General features: G+C 46.7%; 1 protein-coding gene across 1 annotated transcript in view; it reads right to left on the reverse strand.

Annotated features, from left to right (window-relative positions):
- Positions 1-24984, reverse strand: part of bmpr2b (bone morphogenetic protein receptor, type II b (serine/threonine kinase)) — a 121687-nt gene that overhangs the window by 15854 nt on the left and 80849 nt on the right. Inside the window, exons 7-10 of the mRNA XM_045213046.1 lie at positions 16597-16757; positions 16140-16287; positions 12782-12918; positions 8769-8941 (exon numbers count right to left, since the gene is read on the reverse strand). Of these exons, the coding sequence (XP_045068981.1) occupies positions 8769-8941; positions 12782-12918; positions 16140-16287; positions 16597-16757 (619 nt within the window). The remainder of the gene's footprint in view (positions 1-8768; positions 8942-12781; positions 12919-16139; positions 16288-16596; positions 16758-24984) is intronic.

Here is a 24984-nt window from a genome sequence, read left to right on the forward strand (position 1 = left end):
TGTTTTACAGGGTCAGCCATAGTAGTATGATAGGTGCAGTGCAATGTGTTGTTCTACAGGGTCAGCCATAGTAGTATGATAGGTGCAGAGAAATGTGTTGTTTTACAGGGTCAGCCATAGTAGTATGATAGGTGCAGTGTAATGTGTTGTTTTACAGGGTCAGCCATAGTAGTATGATAGGTCCAGTGTAATGTGTTGTTTTACAGGGTCAGCCATAGTAGTATGATAGGTGCAGAGAAATGTGTTGTTCTACAGGGTCAGCCATAGTAGTATGATAGGTACAGTGTAATGTGTTGTTCTACAGGGTCAGCCATAGTAGTATGATAGGTGCAGTGTAATGTGTTGTTTTACAGGGTCAGCCATAGTAGTATGATAGGTGCAGAGAAATGTGTTGTTTCACAGGGTCAGCCATAGTAGTATGATAGGTGCAGAGAAATGTGTTGTTCTACAGGGTCAGCCATAGTAGTATGATAGGTGCAGTGTAATGTGTTGTTTTACAGGGTCAGCCATAGTAGTATGATAGGTCCAGTGTAATGTGTTGTTTTACAGGGTCAGCCATAGTAGTATGATAGGTGCAGAGAAATGTGTTGTTCTACAGGGTCAGCCATAGTAGTATGATAGGTACAGTGTAATGTCTTGTTCTACAGGGTCAGCCATAGTAGTATGATAGGTGCAGTGTAATGTGTTGTTTTACAGGGTCAGCCATAGTAGTATGATAGGTGCAGAGAAATGTGTTGTTTCACAGGGTCAGCCATAGTAGTATGATAGGTGCAGAGAAATGTGTTGTTCTACAGGGTCAGCCATAGTAGTATGATAGGTGCAGAGAAATGTGTTGTTTTACAGGGTCAGCCATAGTAGTATGATAGGTGCAGTGTAATGTGTTGTTTTACAGGGTCAGCCATAGTAGTATGATAGGTGCAGTGTAATGTGTTGTTTTACAGGGTCAGCCATAGTAGTATGATAGGTGCAGAGAAATGTGTTGTTTCACAGGGTCAGCCATAGTAGTATGATAGGTGCAGAGAAATGTGTTGTTCTACAGGGTCAGCCATAGTAGTATGATAGGTCCAGTGTAATGTGTTGTTTTACAGGGTCAGCCATAGTAGTATGATAGGTCCAGTGTAATGTGTTGTTTTACAGGGTCAGCCATAGTAGTATGATAGGTCCAGTGTAATGTGTTGTTTTACAGGGTCAGCCATAGTAGTATGATAGGTCCAGTGTAATGTGTTGTTTTACAGGGTCAGCCATAGTAGTATGATAGGTCCAGTGTAATGTGTTGTTTTACAGGGTCAGCCATAGTAGTATGATAGGTCCAGTGTAATGTGTTGTTTCACAGGGTCAGCCATAGTAGTATGATAGGTGCAGAGAAATGTGCTGTTTTACAGGGTCAGCCATAGTAGTATGATAGGTGCAGTGTAATGTGTTGTTTTACAGGGTCAGCCATAGTAGTATGATAGGTGCAGTGTAATGTGTTGTTTCACAGGGTCAGCCATAGTAGTATGATAGGTCCAGTGTAATGTGTTGTTTCACAGGGTCAGCCATAGTAGTATGATAGGTCCAGTGTAATGTGTTGTTTTACAGGGTCAGCCATAGTAGTATGATAGGTGCAGTGTAATGTGTTGTTTTACAGGGTCAGCCATAGTAGTATGATAGGTCCAGTGTAATGTGTTGTTCTACAGGGTCAGCCATAGTAGTATGATAGGTCCAGTGTAATGTGTTGTTTTACAGGGTCAGCCATAGTAGTATGATAGGTGCAGTGTAATGTGTTGTTCTACAGGGTCAGCCATAGTAGTATGATAGGTGCAGTGTAATGTGTTGTTTTACAGGGTCAGCCATAGTAGTATGATAGGTCCAGTGTAATGTGTTGTTTCACAGGGTCAGCAATAGTAGTATGATAGGTCCAGTGTAATGTGTTGTTTCACAGGGTCAGCCATAGTAGTATGATAGGTCCAGTGTAATGTGTTGTTTTACAGGGTCAGCCATAGTAGTATGATAGGTGCAGTGTAATGTGTTGTTTTACAGGGTCAGCCATAGTAGTATGATAGGTCCAGTGTAATGTGTTGTTCTACAGGGTCAGCCATAGTAGTATGATAGGTCCAGTGTAATGTGTTGTTTTACAGGGTCAGCCATAGTAGTATGATAGGTGCAGTGCAATGTGTTGTTCTACAGGGTCAGCCATAGTAGTATGATAGGTGCAGAGAAATGTGTTGTTTTACAGGGTCAGCCATAGTAGTATGATAGGTGCAGTGTAATGTGTTGTTTTACAGGGTCAGCCATAGTAGTATGATAGGTCCAGTATAATGTGTTGTTCTACAGGGTCAGCCATAGTAGTATGATAGGTGCAGAGAAATGTGTTGTTTTACAGGGTCAGCCATAGTAGTATGATAGGTGCAGTGTAATGTGTTGTTCTACAGGGTCAGCCATAGTAGTATGATAGGTCCAGTGTAATGTGTTGTTTTACAGGGTCAGCCATAGTAGTATGATAGGTCCAGTGTAATGTGTTGTTTCACAGGGTCAGCCATAGTAGTATGATAGGTGCAGAGAAATGTGCTGTTTTACAGGGTCAGCCATAGTAGTATGATAGGTCCAGTGTAATGTGTTGTTTCACAGGGTCAGCCATAGTAGTATGATAGGTCCAGTGTAATGTGTTGTTTTACAGGGTCAGCCATTGTAGTATGATAGGTGCAGTGTAATGTGTTGTTTTACAGGGTCAGCCATAGTAGTATGATAGGTCCAGTGTAATGTGTTGTTCTACAGGGTCAGCCATAGTAGTATGATAGGTCCAGTGTAATGTGTTGTTTTACAGGGTCAGCCATAGTAGTATGATAGGTGCAGTGTAATGTGTTGTTCTACAGGGTCAGCCATAGTAGTATGATAGGTGCAGAGAAATGTGTTGTTTTACAGGGTCAGCCATAGTAGTATGATAGGTGCAGTGTAATGTGTTGTTTTACAGGGTCAGCCATAGTAGTATGATAGGTCCAGTGTAATGTGTTGTTTTACAGGGTCAGCCATAGTAGTATGATAGGTCCAGTGTAATGTGTTGTTTTACAGGGTCAGCCATAGTAGTATGATAGGTGCAGTGCAATGTGTTGTTTTACAGGGTCAGCCATAGTAGTATGATAGGTCCAGTGTAATGTGTTGTTCTACAGGGTCAGCCATAGTAGTACGATAGGTGCAGTGTAATGTGTTGTTTTACAGGGTCAGCCATAGTAGTATGATAGGTGCAGTGTAATGTGTTGTTTTACAGGGTCAGCCATAGTAGTATGATAGGTCCAGTGTAATGTGTTGTTTTACAGGGTCAGCCATAGTAGTATGATAGGTCCAGTGTAATGTGTTGTTTTACAGGGTCAGCCATAGTAGTATGATAGGTGCAGTGCAATGTGTTGTTCTACAGGGTCAGCCATAGTAGTATGATAGGTGCAGAGAAATGTGTTGTTTTACAGGGTCAGCCATAGTAGTATGATAGGTGCAGTGTAATGTGTTGTTTTACAGGGTCAGCCATAGTAGTATGATAGGTCCAGTGTAATGTGTTGTTCTACAGGGTCAGCCATAGTAGTATGATAGGTGCAGAGAAATGTGTTGTTTTACAGGGTCAGCCATAGTAGTATGATAGGTCCAGTGTAATGTGTTGTTTTACAGGGTCAGCCATAGTAGTAAGATACAGTTGAAGTCAAAAGTTTACATACACTTAGGTTGGAGTCATTAAAACTTGTTTTTCAACCACTCCACACATTTCTTGTTAACAAACTATAGTTTTGGCAAGTCGGTTAGGACATCTACTTTGTGCATGACACAAGTAATTTTTCCAACAATTGTTTACAGACAGATTATTTCACTTATAATTCACTGTATCACAATTCCAGTGGGTCAGAAGTTTACATACACTAAGTTGACTGTGCCTTTAAACAGCTTGGAAAATTCCAGAAAATTATGTCATGGCTTTAGAAGCTTCTGATAGGCTAATTGACATCATTTGAGTCAATTGGTGCCCTTGAGCAAGGCACTGAACCCTAATTGCTCCTGTAAGTCGCTCTGGATAAGAGCGTCTGCTAAATGACTAAAAATGTAAAAAATGTAAAAATTGGAGGTGTACCTGTGGATGCATTTCAAGGCCTACCTTCAAACTCAGTGCCTCTTTGTTTGACATCATGGGAAAATCAAAAGAAATCAGCCAAGACCTCAGAAAAATAATTGTAGACCTCCACAAAATAGATGGCATCGTGAGGAAGGAAAATTATGTGGATATATTGAAGCAACATCTCAAGACATCAGTCAGGAAGTTAAAGCTTGGTCGCAAATGGGTCTTCCAAATGGACAATGACCCCAAGCATACTTCCGAAGTTGTGGCAAAATGTCTTAAGGACAACAAAGTCAAGGTATTGGAGTGGCCATCACAAAGCCCTGACCTCAATCCTATAGAAAATGTGTGGGCAGAACTGAAAAAGCGTGTGTGAGCAAGGAGGCCTACAAACCTGACTCAGTTACACCAGCTCTGTCAGGAGGAATGGGCCAAAATTCACCCAACTTATTGTGGGAAGCTTGTGGAAGGCTACCCGAAACGTTTGACCCAAGTTAAACAATTTAAAGGCAATGCTACCATACTAATTGTCACGGTTTCGGCCGAGGCTGCCTCTCTTCCTTGCTCGGGCAGGCTTCGGCGTTCGTCTTCTCCGGAATACTAGCTGCCACCGTTGCATGTTTCTATGTTCGTTTGCTTTTGTCTGATTGTTGTTACACCTGTTATCGTTTAGTGTCATTAGTGTCCTATAAGTTCTCGTTGTGTTTGTCAAGTGTTGTGTGTGATTGTTTTACTGTCGTGCGGTTGGCTAGTACTTCTACTGTTTGCTCGGTTGAGCTGTTCTCCATAGTGTTTGGAGTGTTTTGTCGCACCTGTTTTGTGCGCCCGTTTGTTTTCGCCTGCGTGCGGAGTTCTCGCCTCTGGGCATTTATTCGTGCTTGTGTTTTGTGCATCTACTAAAGTCTTTTGGACTAACGTTCTGCGTCCTGCGCCTGATTCTACCACCACACCCACCTACAGCTACACTGACACTAATTGAGTGTATGTAAACTTCTGACCCACTGGGAATGTGATGACAGAAATAAAAGCTGAAATAAAATCACTCTACTATTATTCTGACATTTCCCATTCTTAAAATAAAGTGGTGATCCTAACTGACCTATGACAAGGAATTTTTACTAGTATTAAATGTCAGGAATTGTGAAAAACTGAGATTAAATGTATTTGGCTAAGGTGTATGTAAACTTCCGACTTCAACTGTAGTTGCAGTGTGTATTTGACCCCCTCTCAATCAGAAAGATGTCTGACTCCTAGGTGTCTTTTATACAGGTAACGAGCTGAGATTAGGAGCACACTCTTAAAGGGAGTGCTCCTAATCTCAGCTTGTTACCTGTATAAAAGACACCTGTCCACAGAAGCAATCAATCAATCCGATTCCAAACTCTCCACCATGGCCAAGACCAAAGAGCTCTCCAAGGATGTCAGGGACAAGATTGTAGACCTACACAAGGCTGGAATGGGCTACAAGACCATCGCCAAGCAGCTTGGTGAGAAGGTGACAACAGTTGGTGCGATTATTCGCAAATGGAAGAAACACAAAAGAACTGTCAATGTCCCTCGGCCTGGGGCTCCATGCAAGATCTCACCTCGTGGAGTTGCAATGATCATGAGAACGGTGAGGAATCATCCCAGAACTACACGGGAGGATCTTGTCAATGATCTCAAGGCAGCTGGGACCATAGTCACCAAGAAAACAATTGGTAACACACTACGCCTTGAAGGACTGAAATCCTGCAGCGCCCGCAAGGTCCCCCTGCTCAAGAAAGCACATATACAGGCCTGTCTGAAGTTTGCCAATGAACATCTGAATGATTTAGAGGAGAACTGTGTGAAAGTGTTGTGGTCAGATGAGACCAAAATCGAGCTCTTTGGCATCAACTCAACTCGCCGTGTTTGGAGGAGGAGGAATGCTGCCTATGACCCCAAGAACACCATCCCCACCGTCAAACATGGAGGTGGAAACATTATGCTTTGGGGGTGTTTTTCTGCTAAGGGGACAGGACAACTTCACCACATCAAAGGAACGATGGACGGGGCTATGTACCGTCAAATCTTGGGTGAGAACCTCCTTCCCTCAGCCAGGGCATTGAAAATGGGTCGTGGATGGGTATTCCAGCATGACAGTGACCCAAAACACACGGCCAAGGCAACAAAGGAGTGTCTCAAGAAGAAGCACATTAAGGTCCTGGAGTGGCCTAGCCAGTCTCCAGACCTTAATCCCATAGAAGTTGCCAAACGTCAGCCTCGAAACCTTAATGACTTGGAGAAGATCTGCAAAGAAGAGTGGAACAAAATCCCTCTTGAGATGTGTGCAAACCTGGTGGCCAACTACAAGAAACGTCTGACCTCTGTGATTGCCAACAAGGGTTTTGCCACCAAGTACTAAGTCATGTTTTGCAGAGGGGTCAAATACTTATTTCCCTCATTAAAATGCAAATCAATTTATAACATTTCTGACATGCGTATTTCTGGATTTTTTTGTTGTTATTCTGTCTCTCACTGTTCAAATAAACCTACCATTAAAATTATAGACTGATCATGTCTTTGTCAGTGGGCAAACGTACAAAATCAGCAGGGGATCAAATACTTTTTTCCCTCACTGTACAGGTAACCAAATAGCATTGACCCTTTTTGCACTAACTCTTTTTACTCAACACTGCAGCTAGTGTTTATCATCTATTCTGTTGCCTTCTCCCTACCTATATGTACATATCTACCTCAATTACCTCGTACCCCTGCACATCCACTCAGTACTGGTACCCTGTGTATAACGCCAAGTTATTACCTGGTACCCCTGCACATCCACTCGGTACTGGTACCCTGTGTATAACGCCAAGTTATTACCTGGTACCCCTGCACATCCACTCAGTACTGGTACCCTGTGTATAACGCCAAGTTATTACCTGGTACCCCTGCACATCCACTCAGTACTGGTACCCTGTGTATAACGCCAAGTTATTACCTGGTACCCCTGCACATCCACTCAGTACTGGTACCCTGTGTATAACGCCAAGTTATTACCTGGTACCCCTGCACATCCACTCGGTACTGGTACCCTGTGTATAACGCCAAGTTATTACCTGGTACCCCTGCACATCCACTCAGTACTGGTACCCTGTGTATAACGCCAAGTTATTACCTGGTACCCCTGCACATCCACTCGGTACTGGTACCCTGTGTATAACGCCAAGTTATTACCTGGTACCCCTGCACATCCACTCAGTACTGGTACCCTGTGTATAACGCCAAGTTATTACCTGGTACCCCTGCACATTCACTCAGTACTGGTACCCTGTGTATAACGCCAAGTTATCGTTACTCATTGTGTATTTATTTATTTTTGTTATTTTTTATATAATTTTTCTCTCTGCATTGAAGGGCCTGTAAATTATAATTTCACTGTTAGTCTACACCTGTTGTTTACGAAGCATGTGACGAATACAATTTTGTTAGATTTTTGATAGCAGGGAGTTAATCACCACAATCCCCAGGTAATGCCTGTTGCCTGTTAACAGTTCCATTTGAATGATCATTCACTGTCCCACAGCCCAGCAAGGCAATTTATAAACGTAATCTCCCCTGGAAAAAGTGTCAAAATTTTTACATTTTAGTCATTTAGCAGACGCTCTTATCCAGAGCGACTTACAGGAGCAATTAGGGTTAAGTGCCTTGCTCAAGGGTACATCGACAGATTTTTCACCTAGTCGGTTTGGGGATTAGAACCAGCAACCTTTCGGTTACTGGCACAACGCTCTTAACCACTAAGCTACCATACTGCCCCCCCGTGGGAAACGAACCCACATCCCTGCCGGCCAAACCCTCCCCTACATTGTGCGCCGCCCATGGGTCTCCCGGTCTCGGCCGGCTGCGACAGAGCCTGGACTCGAACCAGGATCTCTAGTGGCACAGCTAGCACTGCGATGCAGTGCCTTAGACCACTGCGCCACTTGGGAGTATTTGTCTAGACAATATTTCCTCATGCTACTAGGCTAGAATTTGGTTTGGAACAGTTGGGGTTTATCTACACCACTGCTCTCTGCCTCTCCAACCTGTGGAATAATGTTGCAGTTTTTTTGGCGATCTCCACTGTCCCGTGCATATGAATGTGACAAGACCGACAGCTTCTCTGATCCAGGCCAATTCATTTATCAGGATCATTATAATGGATATAGCCAAAGAAATGGCAACAGAATGAAAAGTAAAACAAACTAAAGTGCACATAGTTTGCTGTCCTTTCAGCTGCTTGATGTGATTGTGTGTTAGCTTTAGTTGGCTAGCTAGCAGAGGAGGAGGAGCTAGCCTGCATAGCAACATGCCAATGATTTGTTTCGCATAGCAACCGTTGCAATTAGAATGGATAGAATGAAGGACTAGCCCATTTGGCTAGCAGCTTCAGAATCTCAGAACTAACGACTGGCTTTTGCCCAGAATATTTTGTATGGTGGAAGTTTTTTATGAAAACATGTCGTTAATCTTTTTTTTATATGTTGGCAACCGTTTTCTAAAAGCATTAAGGCACACGAACCCGGGAATTATCGTGAATAACACCCCCGGACCTTGGCATCGCCTCAGGCCTAAGAACAGCCCGGGTTCTCATGCTTTATTGCTTAACCAGAACAGACAGACAGAATATAGACAGAAGGGTTCTCATGCCTTATTGGTTAATAGTAGAGTGTTCTGCATAGCTACCCACCTCTGGTTCTGCAGTGTGGTGGTCATGGGGTTAACAGTAGGGCTGACAGACTTGGTCTGGTCCCAGATCAGCAGTAGTTCAGCCATGCGCTCCTCTGCACACTGAGCGGTCAGCCTGGCCTCAGCATCCTGGTCCCAACAGTCCTCCACCGTCTCCTTCAGGGAACGCACCGCCTGGGGAGGGGGGAGGGGGGGGGATGGAGGAGGTTACAGAGGCCGCCTGGGGGGGGAGGAGGTTACAGAGACCGCCTGGGGGGAGGAGGTTACAGAGACCGCCTGGGGGGAGGAGGTTACAGAGGCCGCCTGGGGGGGTTACAGAGGCCGCCTGGGGGGAGGAGGTTACAGAGACCGCCTGGGGGGAGGTTACAGAGGCCGCCTGGGGGGAGGAGTTACAGAGGCCGCCTGGGGGGGGAGGAGTTACAGAGGCCGCCTGGGGGGGGAGGAGTTACAGAGGCCGCCTGGGGGGGAGGAGGTTACAGAGACCGCCTGGGGGGGGAGGAGTTAGAGAGGCCGCCTGGGGGGGAGGAGGTTACAGAGGCCGCCTGGGGGGGGCAGTATCATTAGAATTAAAGGGATAGAGTTAAATGTCTTCAAGACGAAGGAAATGGTTGTGATCATCCATGGTGAGGAGGTGGACACAGTGGACCAGCATAAATATCTTGGTACCATCTTTGATAACAACCTGTAGTTTGAGCAAAACACAGACGCCATCATCAAAAAAGCCACTACTTTCTCAGGAAACTGAACTCATTCAGTGTCCACAAAGCGTTCTGTGTTTCTCCTTTCGTATGCTGGTTCACATCCCTCTCTGTCAAGAACAGGAAGCGCCTCCAAGCCATTGTGAACAACTGCTGTGAGACCTGCTCTAAGCCCATCGGGGGAGGCCTCTGAGCAGCAGGCCAGGAGGAAGGCCCATGACATCCTGGGGGACAGCACACATATGTCCTCAACCCACGGTTCCAACTCCTCCCCGTTGGACGCCGCCTTCGCTGTCAACTGCCCTACCAACAGGAGCAGGGCCTCGTTTGTGCCCGAGGCCATCCCCCTGGATAACAGGGCCATTAAGGAAGACCTAGGGACTATTCTAGAGATAGTTTAACCCTGACATTAATAACAACTGTGGCTACAATGGACTCTTAGTTTCTTAAATTGCACCATGCACTTTGAACTGATGTCTTTTTCTAAACGGTCTGTCTGTGTGTCCTGTCTGAAGCACCCTGTCAGACGTCAACGAATTGACCTTCAGGGATTAATAAAGTTGTGTTGTATAGCGTGTTTTTCTAGTTACCCAGGGTCACAAGACCTCATGGATACCATTCTAATGTCTCTACGTGCAGTATGAAGGATTCTTTTTTTAAATATTAAATACATTATGAAATAGTGACATTAAAATGATTAGTGCTTTTTAATGGAATTTCTAAAGCCAAGAACTTTGAACATTGAATTGCCAAAACATTGAAAATATTCCATTGTCTCTGATCAGGTCCACATTGGGTAGAAAAAATAGGAAATGACTATGTTGTGTATATTACTTAGTTTTTTTAAATGACTTTTCATTCCTTAAAGTCATCATCTCTGCTCTGCTCAGGCAGTAGCAGTCAGCCAGGGAGACCATCTGACGTTATGTGCTTCCAATACTGTTTGGTCTTTAGTCATCCTATTTAGCTAGCCTGCCTAAGCATGCTGCAGAGCTGTCTGACAATCATTTTACTTGTTCTTCAAAGTAGATCAGCCATACTTTCACGAACTGTCTCTGTCCCTCTCGTCATTGTGTACATTCCTCTCTCATGCGGTCCGTGTGTATCTAATCTAACGTAGCAGGCGTAAAAGTGTATCCGTCTCTGTCCGAGCCAGAAAAGAACAAGCATAATGGATTATGGTCATTGTAGTTAATACTACGTTTCTGCGCTGAACTAGGCTGAATATTGGCTTAATGAAAACTACAACTCTCTTCAGCCCAGTGTCCCATATACTGTAGTTCTTGACTTAATTTCTTTCGTGAATGATTTGATTTCTCTCTAGAGAAACAACGCGTTGGGTTCATAAGTAATTGAACAGATGTCAGTCAATTAGTTGTTTAGCACTAGCTAAAAGAAATGCATTCTATTCTACATTCTATTCAGACAACAGACGGCAGTGCGAGCCATATGTGACTAGTTTCAGATAACTATGCGTATGTCCCACGTCACTACTTCACAGGAGAGCAATCTGAAAGTAAACGTATTTTTTTAAATCAAAATGCGTTATTTTGCAGAAATGCCTTCTGGAACATGTGAACTTTCATGTGCCTTAATAACAAACTTGTATGCCATCTGTAAATACGAATACAATTGTTAAATTACGAGCCTAGTTGGTTAAGCCACAGAAAAAGACAGCAACCTTCCCGCTAGCCATGATTGGCTGAAATAATGAGTGGGCTGGACATGCCGAGAGAGGAGTTCAGATTGGTCTGCCATATAGCACATTTCTATCTATTTGAGCTGGTCAGTATGTGTAGGTAATCCTGTCTAATGCGGCTTTAAACATTTTTTATTATGTAGTGGAGCTGCATAAGTGTTGTTCTCCACTTTCTGGAGGATCGAGTTTTGAAATCAGTGGAATTAGAGTATGATAGCTAAAGAGATGGAGAAAACACCTGTCTCCGGATTACATCATCAAACTAAGGGCAACCATGGCATCCGTGACAGGGAGACGCGTCCATCCATGCATGATGTATTTGGGTAAGATAGTCTAGCTAGCTACATTTTCAGATATTACACGTTTCTAATTTTGACAGAACGTGGTTTCATTTCAAGTTAAAGTGTACTGTTAGCTAGCTAGCTAATGTTAGCTGGCTGGCTCGCTAGCTAACGTTACGTGTATGATCTTATTATTCATATCTCAGAGCCATTTGCTTGCTAACATTGAACCTGGTTGGTTAGCTACCTGCAGATTCCTGCAGGGTAGTAACGTCATGAGTTGGGATTATTGTTCATTGTTTAGCTAGCTAGATAACGTTAGCTGGATGGCTCGCTAGCTAACGTTACGTGTATGATGTTATCATTCGTATCTCAGAGCCATTTGCTTGGCTAGTTAGAGCCAGCAGCATAGTCACCAACGCTCTGGATAACATGAAAACAGCCTAACCAGCTCTGCTAGGGTGAGTAAAATGGTTAGTGGGGCGGCAGGTAGCTTAGTGGGTAAGAGCGTTGTGCCAGTAACCGAAAGGTCGCTGGTTCTAATCCCCGAGCCGACTAGGTGAAAAATCTGTCGATGTGCCCCTGAGCAAGGCACTTAACCCTAATTGCTCCTGTAAGTCGCTCTGGATAAGAGCGTCTGCTAAATGACTAAAATGTAAATGTAAATGTGTTCTCTCATTGAATGCTAATTTAATGAGAGAACATGCTATCCAGAGGTAAACAATGAACCATAATCCCAATTTTGTGTCTGGAAGTAGCTAGCGAGCGAGCCAATGTTAGCCAGTTAGCTTGGGTGCTTGACTGCCCGTTGTGAGGTCAGAACGCTCGGATCAACCCTACTCATCGGCCAGAGCGTCCAGTGTGCGCTCTGAACACTCCGAGAGCGAAATGAGATGGGTGGGGCTAAAGCTTAAGAGGGCGTGAATGATGCTGAATGGATGTAGACAAAGAAGAGCTCTTCAGTAGGTACCAAAACATTCAAAGGCCATTTTCTCAAAAGTGAGATTACAGCAGAATTACTTTCCCATTGTTCCCTTAAATGCAGTGTATGATGTAGCATTTTGTAGCTCGGTGCCTCTGCTTTTATCCAATGTAAAAAACACAATTTCCAATGTTGCTACATAAGACCGAATCAAGGCGGTCGGTCACATATGGAACTTTTTTTTTTTTTAAGCTGAATGTATGCTAATGTCATGTAGCGTGTAGAATATGCATCTTGCAAATGTCAACCTGAAAGGGTTATTTTCAGGAAGGGAACCGGAACCATGTGCCAATGTCATTTGTAAAAAACAACTTTCAGTGTGGACTAATAGTTGTAGTAGTATTCTCTCCTCACCAGACTGTTCTCTTTCCAGGCCTCGGGGAACTTGGGTCTCTCTTTCTCTCTGGAGACCAGGACCTGCATGTCCTCAAAGGAGGGGTGGTTCCCTGCCTCCGCCTGGAACGCCATCTGGTAGTCAGGTACCATCTCTCCTGGAGGACACAATATCATCATCATCACCACCTCCTCTCCTGGAGGACACTATATCATCACCACCTCCTCTCCTGGAGGACACTATATCATCACCACCTCCTCACCTGGAGGACACTATATCATCACCACCTCCTCTCCTGGAGGACACTATATAATCATCACCACCTCCTCTCCTGGAGGACACTATCATCACCACCTCCTCTCCTGGAGGACACTATATCATCACCACCTCCTCTCCTGGAGGACACTATATCATCACCACCTCCTCTCCTGGAGGACACTATATCATCACCACCTCCCCTCTCCTGGAGGACACTATATCATCACCACCTCCTCTCCTGGAGGACACTATATCATCACCACCTCCTCTCCTGGAGGACACTATATCGTCACCATCACCACCTCCTCTCCTGGAGGACACTATATCATCACCACCTCCTCTCCTGGAGGACACTATATCATCACCACCTCCTCTCCTGGAGGACACTATATCATCACCACCTCCTCTCCTGGAGGACACTATATCATCACCACCTCCTCACCTGGAGGACACTATATCATCACCACCTCCTCTCCTGGAGGACACTATATCATCACCACCTCCTCTCCTGGAGGGACACTATATCATCACCACCTCCTCTCCTGGAGGACACTATATCATCACCACCTCCTCTCCTGGAGGACACTATCATCACCACCTCCTCTCCTGGAGGACACTATATCATCACCACCTCCTCTCCTGGAGGACACTATATCATCACCACCTCCTCTCCTGGAGGACACTATATCATCACCACCTCCTCTCCTGGAGGACACTATATCATCACCACCTCCTCTCCTGGAGGACACTATATCATCACCACCTCCTCTCCTGGAGGACACTATATCATCACCACCATCTCTCCTGGAGGACACTATATCATCACCACCTCCTCACCTGGAGGACACTATATCATCACCACCTCCTCTCCTGGAGGACACTATATCATCACCACCTCCTCTCCTGGAGGACACAATATCATCACCACCTCCTCTCCTGGAGGACACTATATCATCACCACCATCTCTCCTGGAGGACACTATATCATCACCACCTCCTCTCCTGGAGGACACTATATCATCACCACCTCCTCTCCTGGAGGACACTATATCATCACCACCTCCTCTCCTGGAGGACACTATATCATCACCACCTCCTCTCCTGGAGGACACTATATCATCACCACCTCCTCTCCTGGAGGACACTATATCATCACCACCTCCTCTCCTGGAGGACACTATATCATCACCACCTCCCTCTCCTGGAGGACACTATATCATCACCACCTCCTCTCCTGGAGGACACTATATCATCACCACCTCCTCTCCTGGAGGACACTATATCATCACCACCTCCTCTCCTGGAGGACACAATATCATCACCACCTCCTCTCCTGGAGGACACTATATCATCACCACCTCCCCTCTCCTGGAGGACACTATATCATCACCACCTCCTCTCCTGGAGGACACTATATCATCACCACCTCCTCTCCTGGAGGACACTATATCATCACCACCTCCTCTCCTGGAGGACACTATATCATCACCACCTCCTCTCCTGGAGGACACTATATCATCACCACCTCCTCTCCTGGAGGACACTATATCATCACCACCTCCTCTCCTGGAGGACACTATATCATCACCACCTCCTCTCCTGGAGGACACTATATCATCACCACCTCCTCTCCTGGAGGACACTATATCATCACCACCTCCTCTCCTGGAGGACACAATATCATCACCACCTCCTCTCCTGGAGGACACTATATCATCACCACCTCCTCTCCTGGAGGACACTATATCATCACCACCTCCTCTCCTGGAGGACACTATATCATCACCACCTCCTCTCCTGGAAGATACATCATAAGACACTGTGTTACACTGTTGAATGCTCCCGCAGTATCTGGAGTTCAACGTTCCGTTAGGGGTCAGGGATTAGGGGTTATTACCTGGGAAGAGGTCAGTACACCTCATGAAGGTCTCCCAGTAGACGAGGCCCAGGGATAGGGGTCAGGGATTATTACCTGGGAAGAGGTCAGTACACCTCATGAAGGTCTCCCAGTAGACGAGGCCCAGCGTTAGGGGTCAGGGATTAGGGGTTATTACCTGGGAAGAGGTCAGTACACCTCATGAAAGTCTCCCAGTAGACGAGGCCCAGGGTTAGGGGTCAGGGATTAGGGGGTTATTACCTGGGAAGAGGTCAGTACACCCTCATGAAGGTCTCCCAGTAGACGAGGCCCAGGGTTAGGGGTCAGGGATTAGGGTTATTACCTGGGAAGAGGTCAGTACACCTCATGAAGGTCTCCCAGTAGACCGAGGCCCAGGGTTAGGGGTCAGGGATTAGGGTTATTACCTGGGAAGAGGTCAGTACACCTCATGAAGGTCTCCCAGTAGACGAGGCCCAGGGTTAGGGGTCAGGGATTAGGGGTTATTACCTGGGAAGAGGTCAGTACACCTCATGAAGGTCTCCCAGTAGACGAGGCCCAGGGATAGGGGTCAGGGATTAGGGGTTATTACCTGGGAAGAGGTCAGTACACCTCATGAAGGTCTCCCAGTAGACGAGGCCCAGGGTTAGGGGTCAGGGATTAGGGTTATTACCTGGGAAGAGGTCAGTACACCTCATGAAGGTCTCCCAGTAGACGAGGCCCAGCGTTAGGGGTCAGGGATTAGGGGTTATTACCTGGGAAGAGGTCAGTACACCTCATGAAGGTCTCCCAGTAGACGAGGCCCAGGGTTAGGGGTCAGGGATTAGGGGTTATTACCTGGGAAGAGGTCAGTACACCTCATGAAGGTCTCCCAGTAGACGAGGCCCAGCGTTAGGGGTCAGGGATTAGGGGTTATTACCTGGGAAGAGGTCAGTACACCTCATGAAAGTCTCCCAGTAGACGAGGCCCAGGGTTAGGGGTCAGGGATTAGGGGTTATTACCTGGGAAGAGGTCAGTACACCTCATGAAGGTCTCCCAGTAGACGAGGCCCAGGGTTAGGGGTCAGGGATTAGGGGTTATTACCTGGGAAGAGGTCAGTACACCTCATGAAGGTCTCCCAGTAGACAAGGCCCAGGGTTAGGGGTCAGGGATTAGGGGTTATTACCTGGGAAGAGGTCAGTACACCTCATGAAGGTCTCCCAGTAGACGAGGCCCAGGGTTAGGGGTCAGGGATTAGGGGTTATTACCTGGGAAGAGGTCAGTACACCTCATGAAGGTCTCCCAGTAGACGAGGCCCAGGGCGTACATGTCCACCTGCTTCAGAGCCGACTCACAGTCCCTCAGGTTCACCGCCCCCTCCAGAACCTCTGGGGCCATGTAGCGGATTGTTCCCACCTGGAGAGAGACAGAACCAGGGTTATAACACCACACTAACCCTCCAGAACCTCTGGGGCCATGTAGCGGATTGTTCCCACCTGGAGAGAGACAGAACCAGGGTTATAACACCACACTAACCCTCCAGAACCTCTGGGGCCATGTAGCGGACTGTACCCACCTGGAGAGAGACAGAACCAGGGTTATAGAAGCAGCAACCCCCTAATAGGGTTTAAAGTCTGTCCATCTTAGAGCTGAGGCAGTACTCACATTATTAGCTACCAAGTGTTGGCTAAGCAGACTGAGGGGCGGTGGATTGGACCAACTCACCTCGCTGATGGCAGCGTTCTCCTCCTCTCCAGGCCTGACCAGGCGGTTCCCCGTCAGCTTCATGGAGAGACCAAAGTCACTGATCACACACGTCCCATCGTTCTTCACTAGAACGTTCCTGCTGTTCAGGTCTCTGTGAGATATGGCTGGCTTGTAGATGTCTGGAAGAGAGGGAGAGAGGATGGGAGGGAGGGAGAGAGAGAGAGAGATAGAGTGAGCGAGACAGATAGGAGAGAGAGAGAGAGAGAGAGAGAGAGACAAAGAGGAGAGAGTGAGAGACAAAGAGAAGAGAGCGAGAGAGAGACCGAGAGAGAGAGAGAGAGAGAGAGCGAGAGAGCGAGAGAGAGAGAGCGAGAGAGAGAGAGCGAGAGAGAGAGAGCGAGAGAGAGAGAGCGAGAGAGAGAGAGCGAGAGAGAGAGAGCGAGAGAGAGAGACAGACACGAGAGAGACAGAGAGAGAGAGAGAGACCGAGAGAGAGACACAGAGAGAGAGAGAGAGAGAGAGAGAGAGAGAGAGAGAGAGAGAGAGAGAGAGAGAGAGAGAGAGAGAGAGAGAGAGAGAGAGCGAGACAGACAGAGAGAGAGAGACAGACACGAGAGAGAGAGACAGAGAGAGAGAGAGACACAGAGAGAGAGAGAGACAGAGGAGACAGTGAGAGAGAGACAAATAGGCAAAGAGAGAGAGAGAGAGAGAGAGAGAGAGAGAGAGAGAGACAAAGAGGAGACAGAGAGAGAGACCAAGTGAGAGAGAGAGAGAGAGACAGAGAGAGACAGAGAGAGAGAGACAGAGAGAGAGACAGAGACAAAGAGAGACAGAGAGAGAGAGAGAGAGAGAGAAAGAGAGACAAAGAGGAGACAGAGAGAGAGAGAGACAGAGAGAGAGAGACAGAGAGAGAGAGAGAGAGAGAGAGAGAGAGAGAGAGAGAGAGAGAGAGAGAGAGACAGAGAGAGAGAGAGACAAATGGAGACAGAGAGAGAGAGTGAGAGAGAAAGAGGAGACAGAGAGAGACAGAGAGAAAAGAAAGGCCCATTAGTCTCTGCATGTCACCATGATCGCTTAAAGCTCATTGCTGAATAACAGTTAGTATTATGGTTGAACTAGGGTTTCCGTTTGCCGGTAACAGCTGGCTTTTGGCCATTAATAATAGAAAAGCCGATAAATAAAATTGGCACCGGCCAATTATCCAGGAGAATAAAAAATATCAAATTGGGAAATAATGCTTTTTAGCCTATTCATTGATGGAAATACCAGTTGATGGAAATATATTTGCATAATTTAGTGGACTTAAATTGGCGCATGTGTACAGTGAGGGAAAAAAGTATTTGATCCCCTGCTGGTTTTGTACGTTTGCCCACTGACAAAGACATGATCAGTCTATAATTTTAATGGTAGGTTTATTTGAACAGTGAGAGACAGAATAACAACAAAAACCTCCAGAAAAACGCATGTCAAAAATGTTATAAATTGATTTGCATTTTAATGAGGGAAATAAGTATTTGACCACTCTGCAAAACATGATTTAGTACTTGGTGGCAAAACCCTTGTTGGCAATCACAGAGGTCAGACGTTTCTTGTAGTTGGCCACCAGGTTTGCACACATCTCAGGAGGGATTTTGTCCCACTCCTCTTTGCAGATCTTCTCCAAGTCATTAAGGTTTCGAGGCTGACGTTTGGCAACTCGAACCTTCAGCTCCCTCCACAGATTTTCTATGGGATTAAGGTCTGGAGACTGGCTAGGCCACTCCAGGACCTTAATGTGCTTCTTCTTGAGCCACTCCTTTGTTGCCTTGGCCGTGTGTTTTGGGTCATTGTCATGCTGGAATACCCATCCACGAACCATTTTCAATGCCCTGGCTGAGGGAAGGAGGTTCTCACCCAAGATTTGACGGTACATGGCCCCGTCCATCGTCCCTTTGACGCGGTGAAATTGTCCTGTCTCCTTAGCAGAAAAACACCCCCAAAGCATAATGTTTCCACCTCCATGTTTGACGGTGGGGATGGTGTTCTTGGGGTCATAGGCAGCATTCCTCCTCCTCCAAACACGGCGAGTTGAGTTGATGCCAAAGAGCTCCATTTTGGTCTCATCTGACCACAACACTTTCACACAGTTCTCCTCTGAATCATTCAGATGTTCATTGGCAAACTTCAGACAGGCCTGTATTTGTGCTTTCTTGAGCAGGGGGACCTTGCGGGTGCTGCAGGATTTCAGTCCTTCAAGGCGTAGTGTGATACCAATTGTTTTCTTGATGACTATGGTCCCAGCTGCCTTGAGATCATTGATAAGATCCTCCCGTGTAGTTCTGGGCTGATTCCTCACCGTTCTCATGATCATTGCAACTCCACGAGGTGAGATCTTGCATGGAGCCCCTTTAAGAGTGTGCTCCTAATCTCAGCTCATGCTGCCCCATAGAGCACCATTTACACTACACATACTGCCCCATAGAGCACCATTTACACTACACATACTGCCCCATAGAGCACCATTTACACACTACACAGACTGCCCCATAGAGCACCATTCACACTACACAGACTGCCCCATAGAGCACCATTCACACTATATAGACAGATTGCCCCATAGAGCACCATTCACACTAGACAGACTGCCCCATTGAGCACCATTCATACTGTATAGACAGAGACTGCCCCATAGAGCACCATTCATACTGTATTGACAGACACTGCCCCAGAGAGCACCATTCATACCGTATAGACAGACTACCCCATAGAGCACCATTCATAGTGTATAGACAGACAGACTGCCCCATAGAGCACCATTCATACTGTATACAGACAGACCGCCCCATAGAGCACCATTCATACTGTATAGACAGACTACCCCATAGAGCACCATTCATACTGTATAGACAGACTACCCCATAGAGCACCATTCATACTGTATAGACAGACTACCCCATAGAGCACCATTCATACTGTATAGACAGACTACCCCATAGAGCACCATTCATACTGTATAGACAGACTACCCCATAGAGCACCATTCATACTGTATAGACAGACTACCCCATAGAGCACCATTCATATTGTATAGACAGACTGCCCCAGAGAGCACCATTCATACTGTATAGACAGACTACCCCATAGAGCACCATTCATATTGTATAGACAGACTGCCCCAGAGAGCACCATTCATACTGTAGACAGACTGCCCCATAGAGCACCATTCATACTGTATAGACAGACTGCCCCATAGAGCACCATTCATACTGTATAGACATAGAGACTGCCCCATAGAGCACCATTCATACTGTATAGACATAGAGACTGCCCCATAGAGCACCATTCATACTGTATAGACAGACTACCCCATAGAGCACCATTCATACTGTATAGACAGACTACCCCATAGAGCACCATTCATATTGTATAGACAATGTTGGCAATCACAGAGGTCAGACGTTTCTTGTAGTTGGCCACCAGGTTTGCACACATCTCAGGAGGGATTTTGTCCCACTCCTCTTTGCAGATCTTCTCCAAGTCATTAAGGTTTCGAGGCTGACGTTTGGCAACTCGAACCTTCAGCTCCCTCCACAGATTTTCTATGGGATTAAGGTCTGGAGACTGGCTAGGCCACTCCAGGACCTTAATGTGCTTCTTCTTGAGCCACTCCTTTGTTGCCTTGGCCGTGTGTTTTGGGTCATTGTCATGCTGGAATACCCATCCACGAACCATTTTCAATGCCCTGGCTGAGGGAAGGAGGTTCTCACCCAAGATTTGACGGTACATGGCCCCGTCCATCGTCCCTTTGACGCGGTGAAATTGTCCTGTCTCCTTAGCAGAAAAACACCCCCAAAGCATAATGTTTCCACCTCCATGTTTGACGGTGGGGATGGTGTTCTTGGGGTCATAGGCAGCATTCCTCCTCCTCCAAACACGGCGAGTTGAGTTGATGCCAAAGAGCTCGATTTTGGTCTCATCTGACCACAACACTTTCAACCAGTTCTCCTCTGAATCATTCAGATGTTCATTGGCAAACTTCAGACAGGCCTGTATTTGTGCTTTCTTGAGCAGGGGGACCTTGCGGGTGCTGCAGGATTTCAGTCCTTCAAGGCGTAGTGTGATACCAATTGTTTTCTTGATGACTATGGTCCCAGCTGCCTTGAGATCATTGATAAGATCCTCCCGTGTAGTTCTGGGCTGATTCCTCACCGTTCTCATGATCATTGCAACTCCACGAGGTGAGATCTTGCATGGAGCCCCTTTAAGAGTGTGCTCCTAATCTCAGCTCATGCTGCCCCATAGAGCACCATTTACACACTACACAGACTGCCCCATAGAGCACCATTCACACTAGACAGACTGCCCCATTGAGCACCATTCATACTGTATAGACATAGAGACTGCCCCATAGAGCACCATTCATACTGTATTGACAGACACTGCCCCAGAGAGCACCATTCATACCGTATAGACAGACTACCCCATAGAGCACCATTCATAGTGTATAGACAGACTGCCCCATAGAGCACCATTCATACTGTATAGACAGACTACCCCAGAGAGCACCATTCATACTGTATAGACAGACTGCCCCATAGAGCACCATTCATACTGTATAGACAGACTGCCCCATAGAGCACCATTCATACTGTATAGACAGACTACCCCAGAGAGCACCATTCATACTGTATAGACAGACTGCCCCATAGAGCACCATTCATACTGTATAGACAGACTGCCCCATAGAGCACCATTCATACTGTATAGACAGACTACCCCAGAGAGCACCATTCATATTGTATAGACATACAGACTGCCCCAGAGAGCACCATTCATACTGTATACAGACAGACTGCCCCATAGAGCACCATTCATACTGTATACAGACAGACCGCCCCATAGAGCACCATTCATACTGTATAGACAGACCGCCCCATAGAGCACCATTCATATTGTATAGACAGACTACCCCATAGAGCACCATTCATACTGTATACAGACAGACTGCCCCAGAGAGCACCATTCATACTGTATACAGACAGACTGCCCCATAGAGCACCATTCATACTGTATACAGACAGACCGCCCCATAGAGCACCATTCATACTGTATAGACAGACCGCCCCATAGAGCACCATTCATATTGTATAGACAGACTACCCCATAGAGCACCATTCATACTGTATACAGACAGACTGCCCCAGAGAGCACCATTCATACTGTATAGACAGACTGCCCCATAGAGCACCATTCATATTGTATAGACAGACTGCCCCATAGAGCACCATTCATATTGTATAGACAGACTGCCCCAGAGAGCACCATTCATACTGTATACAGACAGACCGCCCCATAGAGCACCATTCATACTGTATAGACAGACTACCCCATAGAGCACCATTCATATTGTATAGACAGACTGCCCCATAGAGCACCATTCATACTGTATAGACATAGAGACTGCCCCAGAGAGCACCATTCATACTGTATAGACAGACTGCCCCATAGAGCACCATTCATACTGTATAGACATAGAGACTACCCCATAGAGCACCATTCATACTGTATACAGACAGACTGCCCCATAGAGCACCATTCATACTGTATAGACAGACTACCCCATAGAGCACCATTCATACTGTATAGACAGACTGCCCCATAGAGCACCATTCATACTGTATAGACAGACTACCCCATAGAGCACCATTCATACTGTATAGACAGACTGCCCCAGAGAGCACCATTCATACTGTATAGACAGACTACCCCATAGAGCACCATTCATATTGTATAGACAGACAGACTGCCCCAGAGAGCACCATTCATACTGTATGTGAGTGAACCAGCCGTCTGTGTGACAGTCTGACCCAGATGTGCACATTAGCTGCTTCACCCCGAAAGGAGGAGTGTGTGTGTGTGGATACGTGCATGTGACGAGGAGTGTGTGTGTGTGGATACGTGCATGTGACGAGGAGTGTGTGTGTGTGTGTGGATACGTGCATGTGATGAGGAGTGTGTGTGTGTGTGTGTGTGTGTGAGGAGATTGTGGAATGTGTGTGTGTGTGTGTGTGTGTGTGTGTGAGGAGATCGTGGAATGTGTGTGTGTGTGTGTGTGTGTGTGTGTGTGTGTGTGTGTGTGTGTGAGGAGATCGTGGAGTGTGTGTGTGTGTGTGTGTGTGTGTGAGGAGATCGTGGAATGTGTGTGTGTGTGTGAGGAGATCGTGGAATGTGTGTGTGTGTGTGAGGAGATCGTGGAATGTGTGTGTGTGTGTGTGTGTGTGTGTGTGTGTGAGGAGATGGTGGAATGTGTGTGTGTGTGTGTGTGTGTGTGTGTGTGTATGTGAGGAGATTGTGGAATGTGTGTATGTGTGTGTGTGTGTGTGTGTGTGAGGAGATGGTGGAGTGTGTGTGTGTGTGTGTGTGTGTGTGTGTATGTGACGAGATCGTGGAATGTGTGTGTGACATGCTTCCACCCGTCTGGCAGCTGCGTTGGCGTCCTGTCTCCTGCCTCCACGTGGCTGGGCTCACAACACACAGCCAACCCAGACCACAACCAACCAGGCTAGGTACAGCCAGAGGTAAGGGGCCAGAGGTAAGGGGCCAGAGGTAAGGGGCCAGAGGTAAGGGGCCAGAGGTAAGGGGCCAGAGGTAAGGGGCCAGAGGTAAGGGGCCAGAGGTAAGGGGCCAGAGGTAAGGGGCCAGAGGTAAGGGGCCAGAGGTAAGGGGCCAGAGGTAAGGGGCCAGAGGTAAGGGGCCAGAGGTAAGGGGCCAGAGGTAAGGGGCCAGAGGAAGCCATTGTCAGTGTCCCAGATGGCACCCTAATCCCTACATAGAGCCCATAGGGAACTGGTCTAAAGTAGTGCACTATGTAGGGAATAGGGTGCCATTCTCTGGTCTAAAGTAGTGCACTAAATAGGGAATAGGGTGCCATTCTCTGGTCTAAAGTAGTGCACTATGTAGGGAATAGGGTGCCATTTGGGATGCAGACAGACAGAAACCTTTATTGGTCATTAAAATTATATTTATATCTTAATTTAAACATTTAAGAAGCACAAGCAAATATGTGCTACATTAACTAATAACACAAGTAAACATGTGATACATTAATGAATAGCATGTGTTACGAAACCAACAGCTAGCCTACGGATACAGTTGCACTGGCTTTGTCTAGGGTCCTAGGCCTAGTTACATGGTCTGTAACCTGAATGAATGTGTGCATTTATGTGAGAAATCAGCGTTTGAGGACTGTGTTGGATGCACATGTTCCCAGGGAGACGGCAACCTTACCTTGGTCCAGGGAGACGGCAACCTTACCTTGGGTCCAGGGAGACAGCAACCTTACCTTGGTCCAGGGAGACGGCAACCTTACCTTGGTCCAGGGAGACGGCAACCTTACCTTGGTCCAGGGAGACGGCAACCTTACCTTGGTCCAGGGAGACAGCAACCTTACCTTGGTCCAGGGAGACGGCAACCTTACCTTGGGTCCAGGGAGACGGCAACCTTACCTTGGGTCCAGGGAGACGGCAACCTTACCTTAGGTCCAGGGAGACGGCAACCTTACCTTAGGTCCATGGCCAGCTCTGTCGGTCGGTGAGCCCAAGCGGATTATAATGTTCAGATGGTTACCGAAACAAATAGATTAAAAAAGGACCACTAGAAACAGGCATGCCTAAAGGACCACTAGAAACAGGCATGCCTAAAGGACCACTAGAAACAGGCATGCCCCTAAAGGACCACTAGAAACAGGCATGCCCCTAAAGGACCACTAGAAACAGGCATGCCTAAAGGACCACTAGAAACAGGCATGCCCCTAAAGGACCACTAGAAACAGGCATGCCTAAAGGACCACTAGAAACAGGCATGCCCCTAAAGGACCACTAGAAACAGGCATGCCCCTAAAGGACCACTAGAAACAGGCATGCCTAAAGGACCACTAGAAACAGGCATGCCTAAAGGACCACTAGAAACAGGCATGCCCCTAAAGGACCACTAGAAACAGGCATGCCTAAAGGACCACTAGAAACAGGCATGCCCCTAAAGGACCACTAGAAACAGGCATGCCCCTAAAGGACCACTAGAAACAGGCATGCCCCTAAAGGACCACTAGAAACAGGCATGCCTAAAGGACCACTAGAAACAGGCATGCCTAAAGGACCACTAGAAACAGGCATGCCTAAAGGACCACTAGAAACAGGCCTGCCTAAAGGACCACTAGAAACAGGCATGCCCCTAAAGGACCACTAGAAACAGGCATGCCCCTAAAGGACCACTAGAAACAGGCATGCCCCTAAAGGACCACTAGAAACAGGCATGCCTAAAGGACCACTAGAAACAGGCATGCCTAAAGGACCACTAGAAACAGGCATGCCTAAAGGACCACTAGAAACAGGCATGCCCCTAAAGGACCACTAGAAACAGGCCTGCCTA

This window comes from Coregonus clupeaformis, unplaced genomic scaffold (genome assembly GCF_020615455.1).
Source record: "Coregonus clupeaformis isolate EN_2021a unplaced genomic scaffold, ASM2061545v1 scaf0075, whole genome shotgun sequence".
Taxonomy (NCBI): domain Eukaryota; kingdom Metazoa; phylum Chordata; class Actinopteri; order Salmoniformes; family Salmonidae; genus Coregonus; species Coregonus clupeaformis.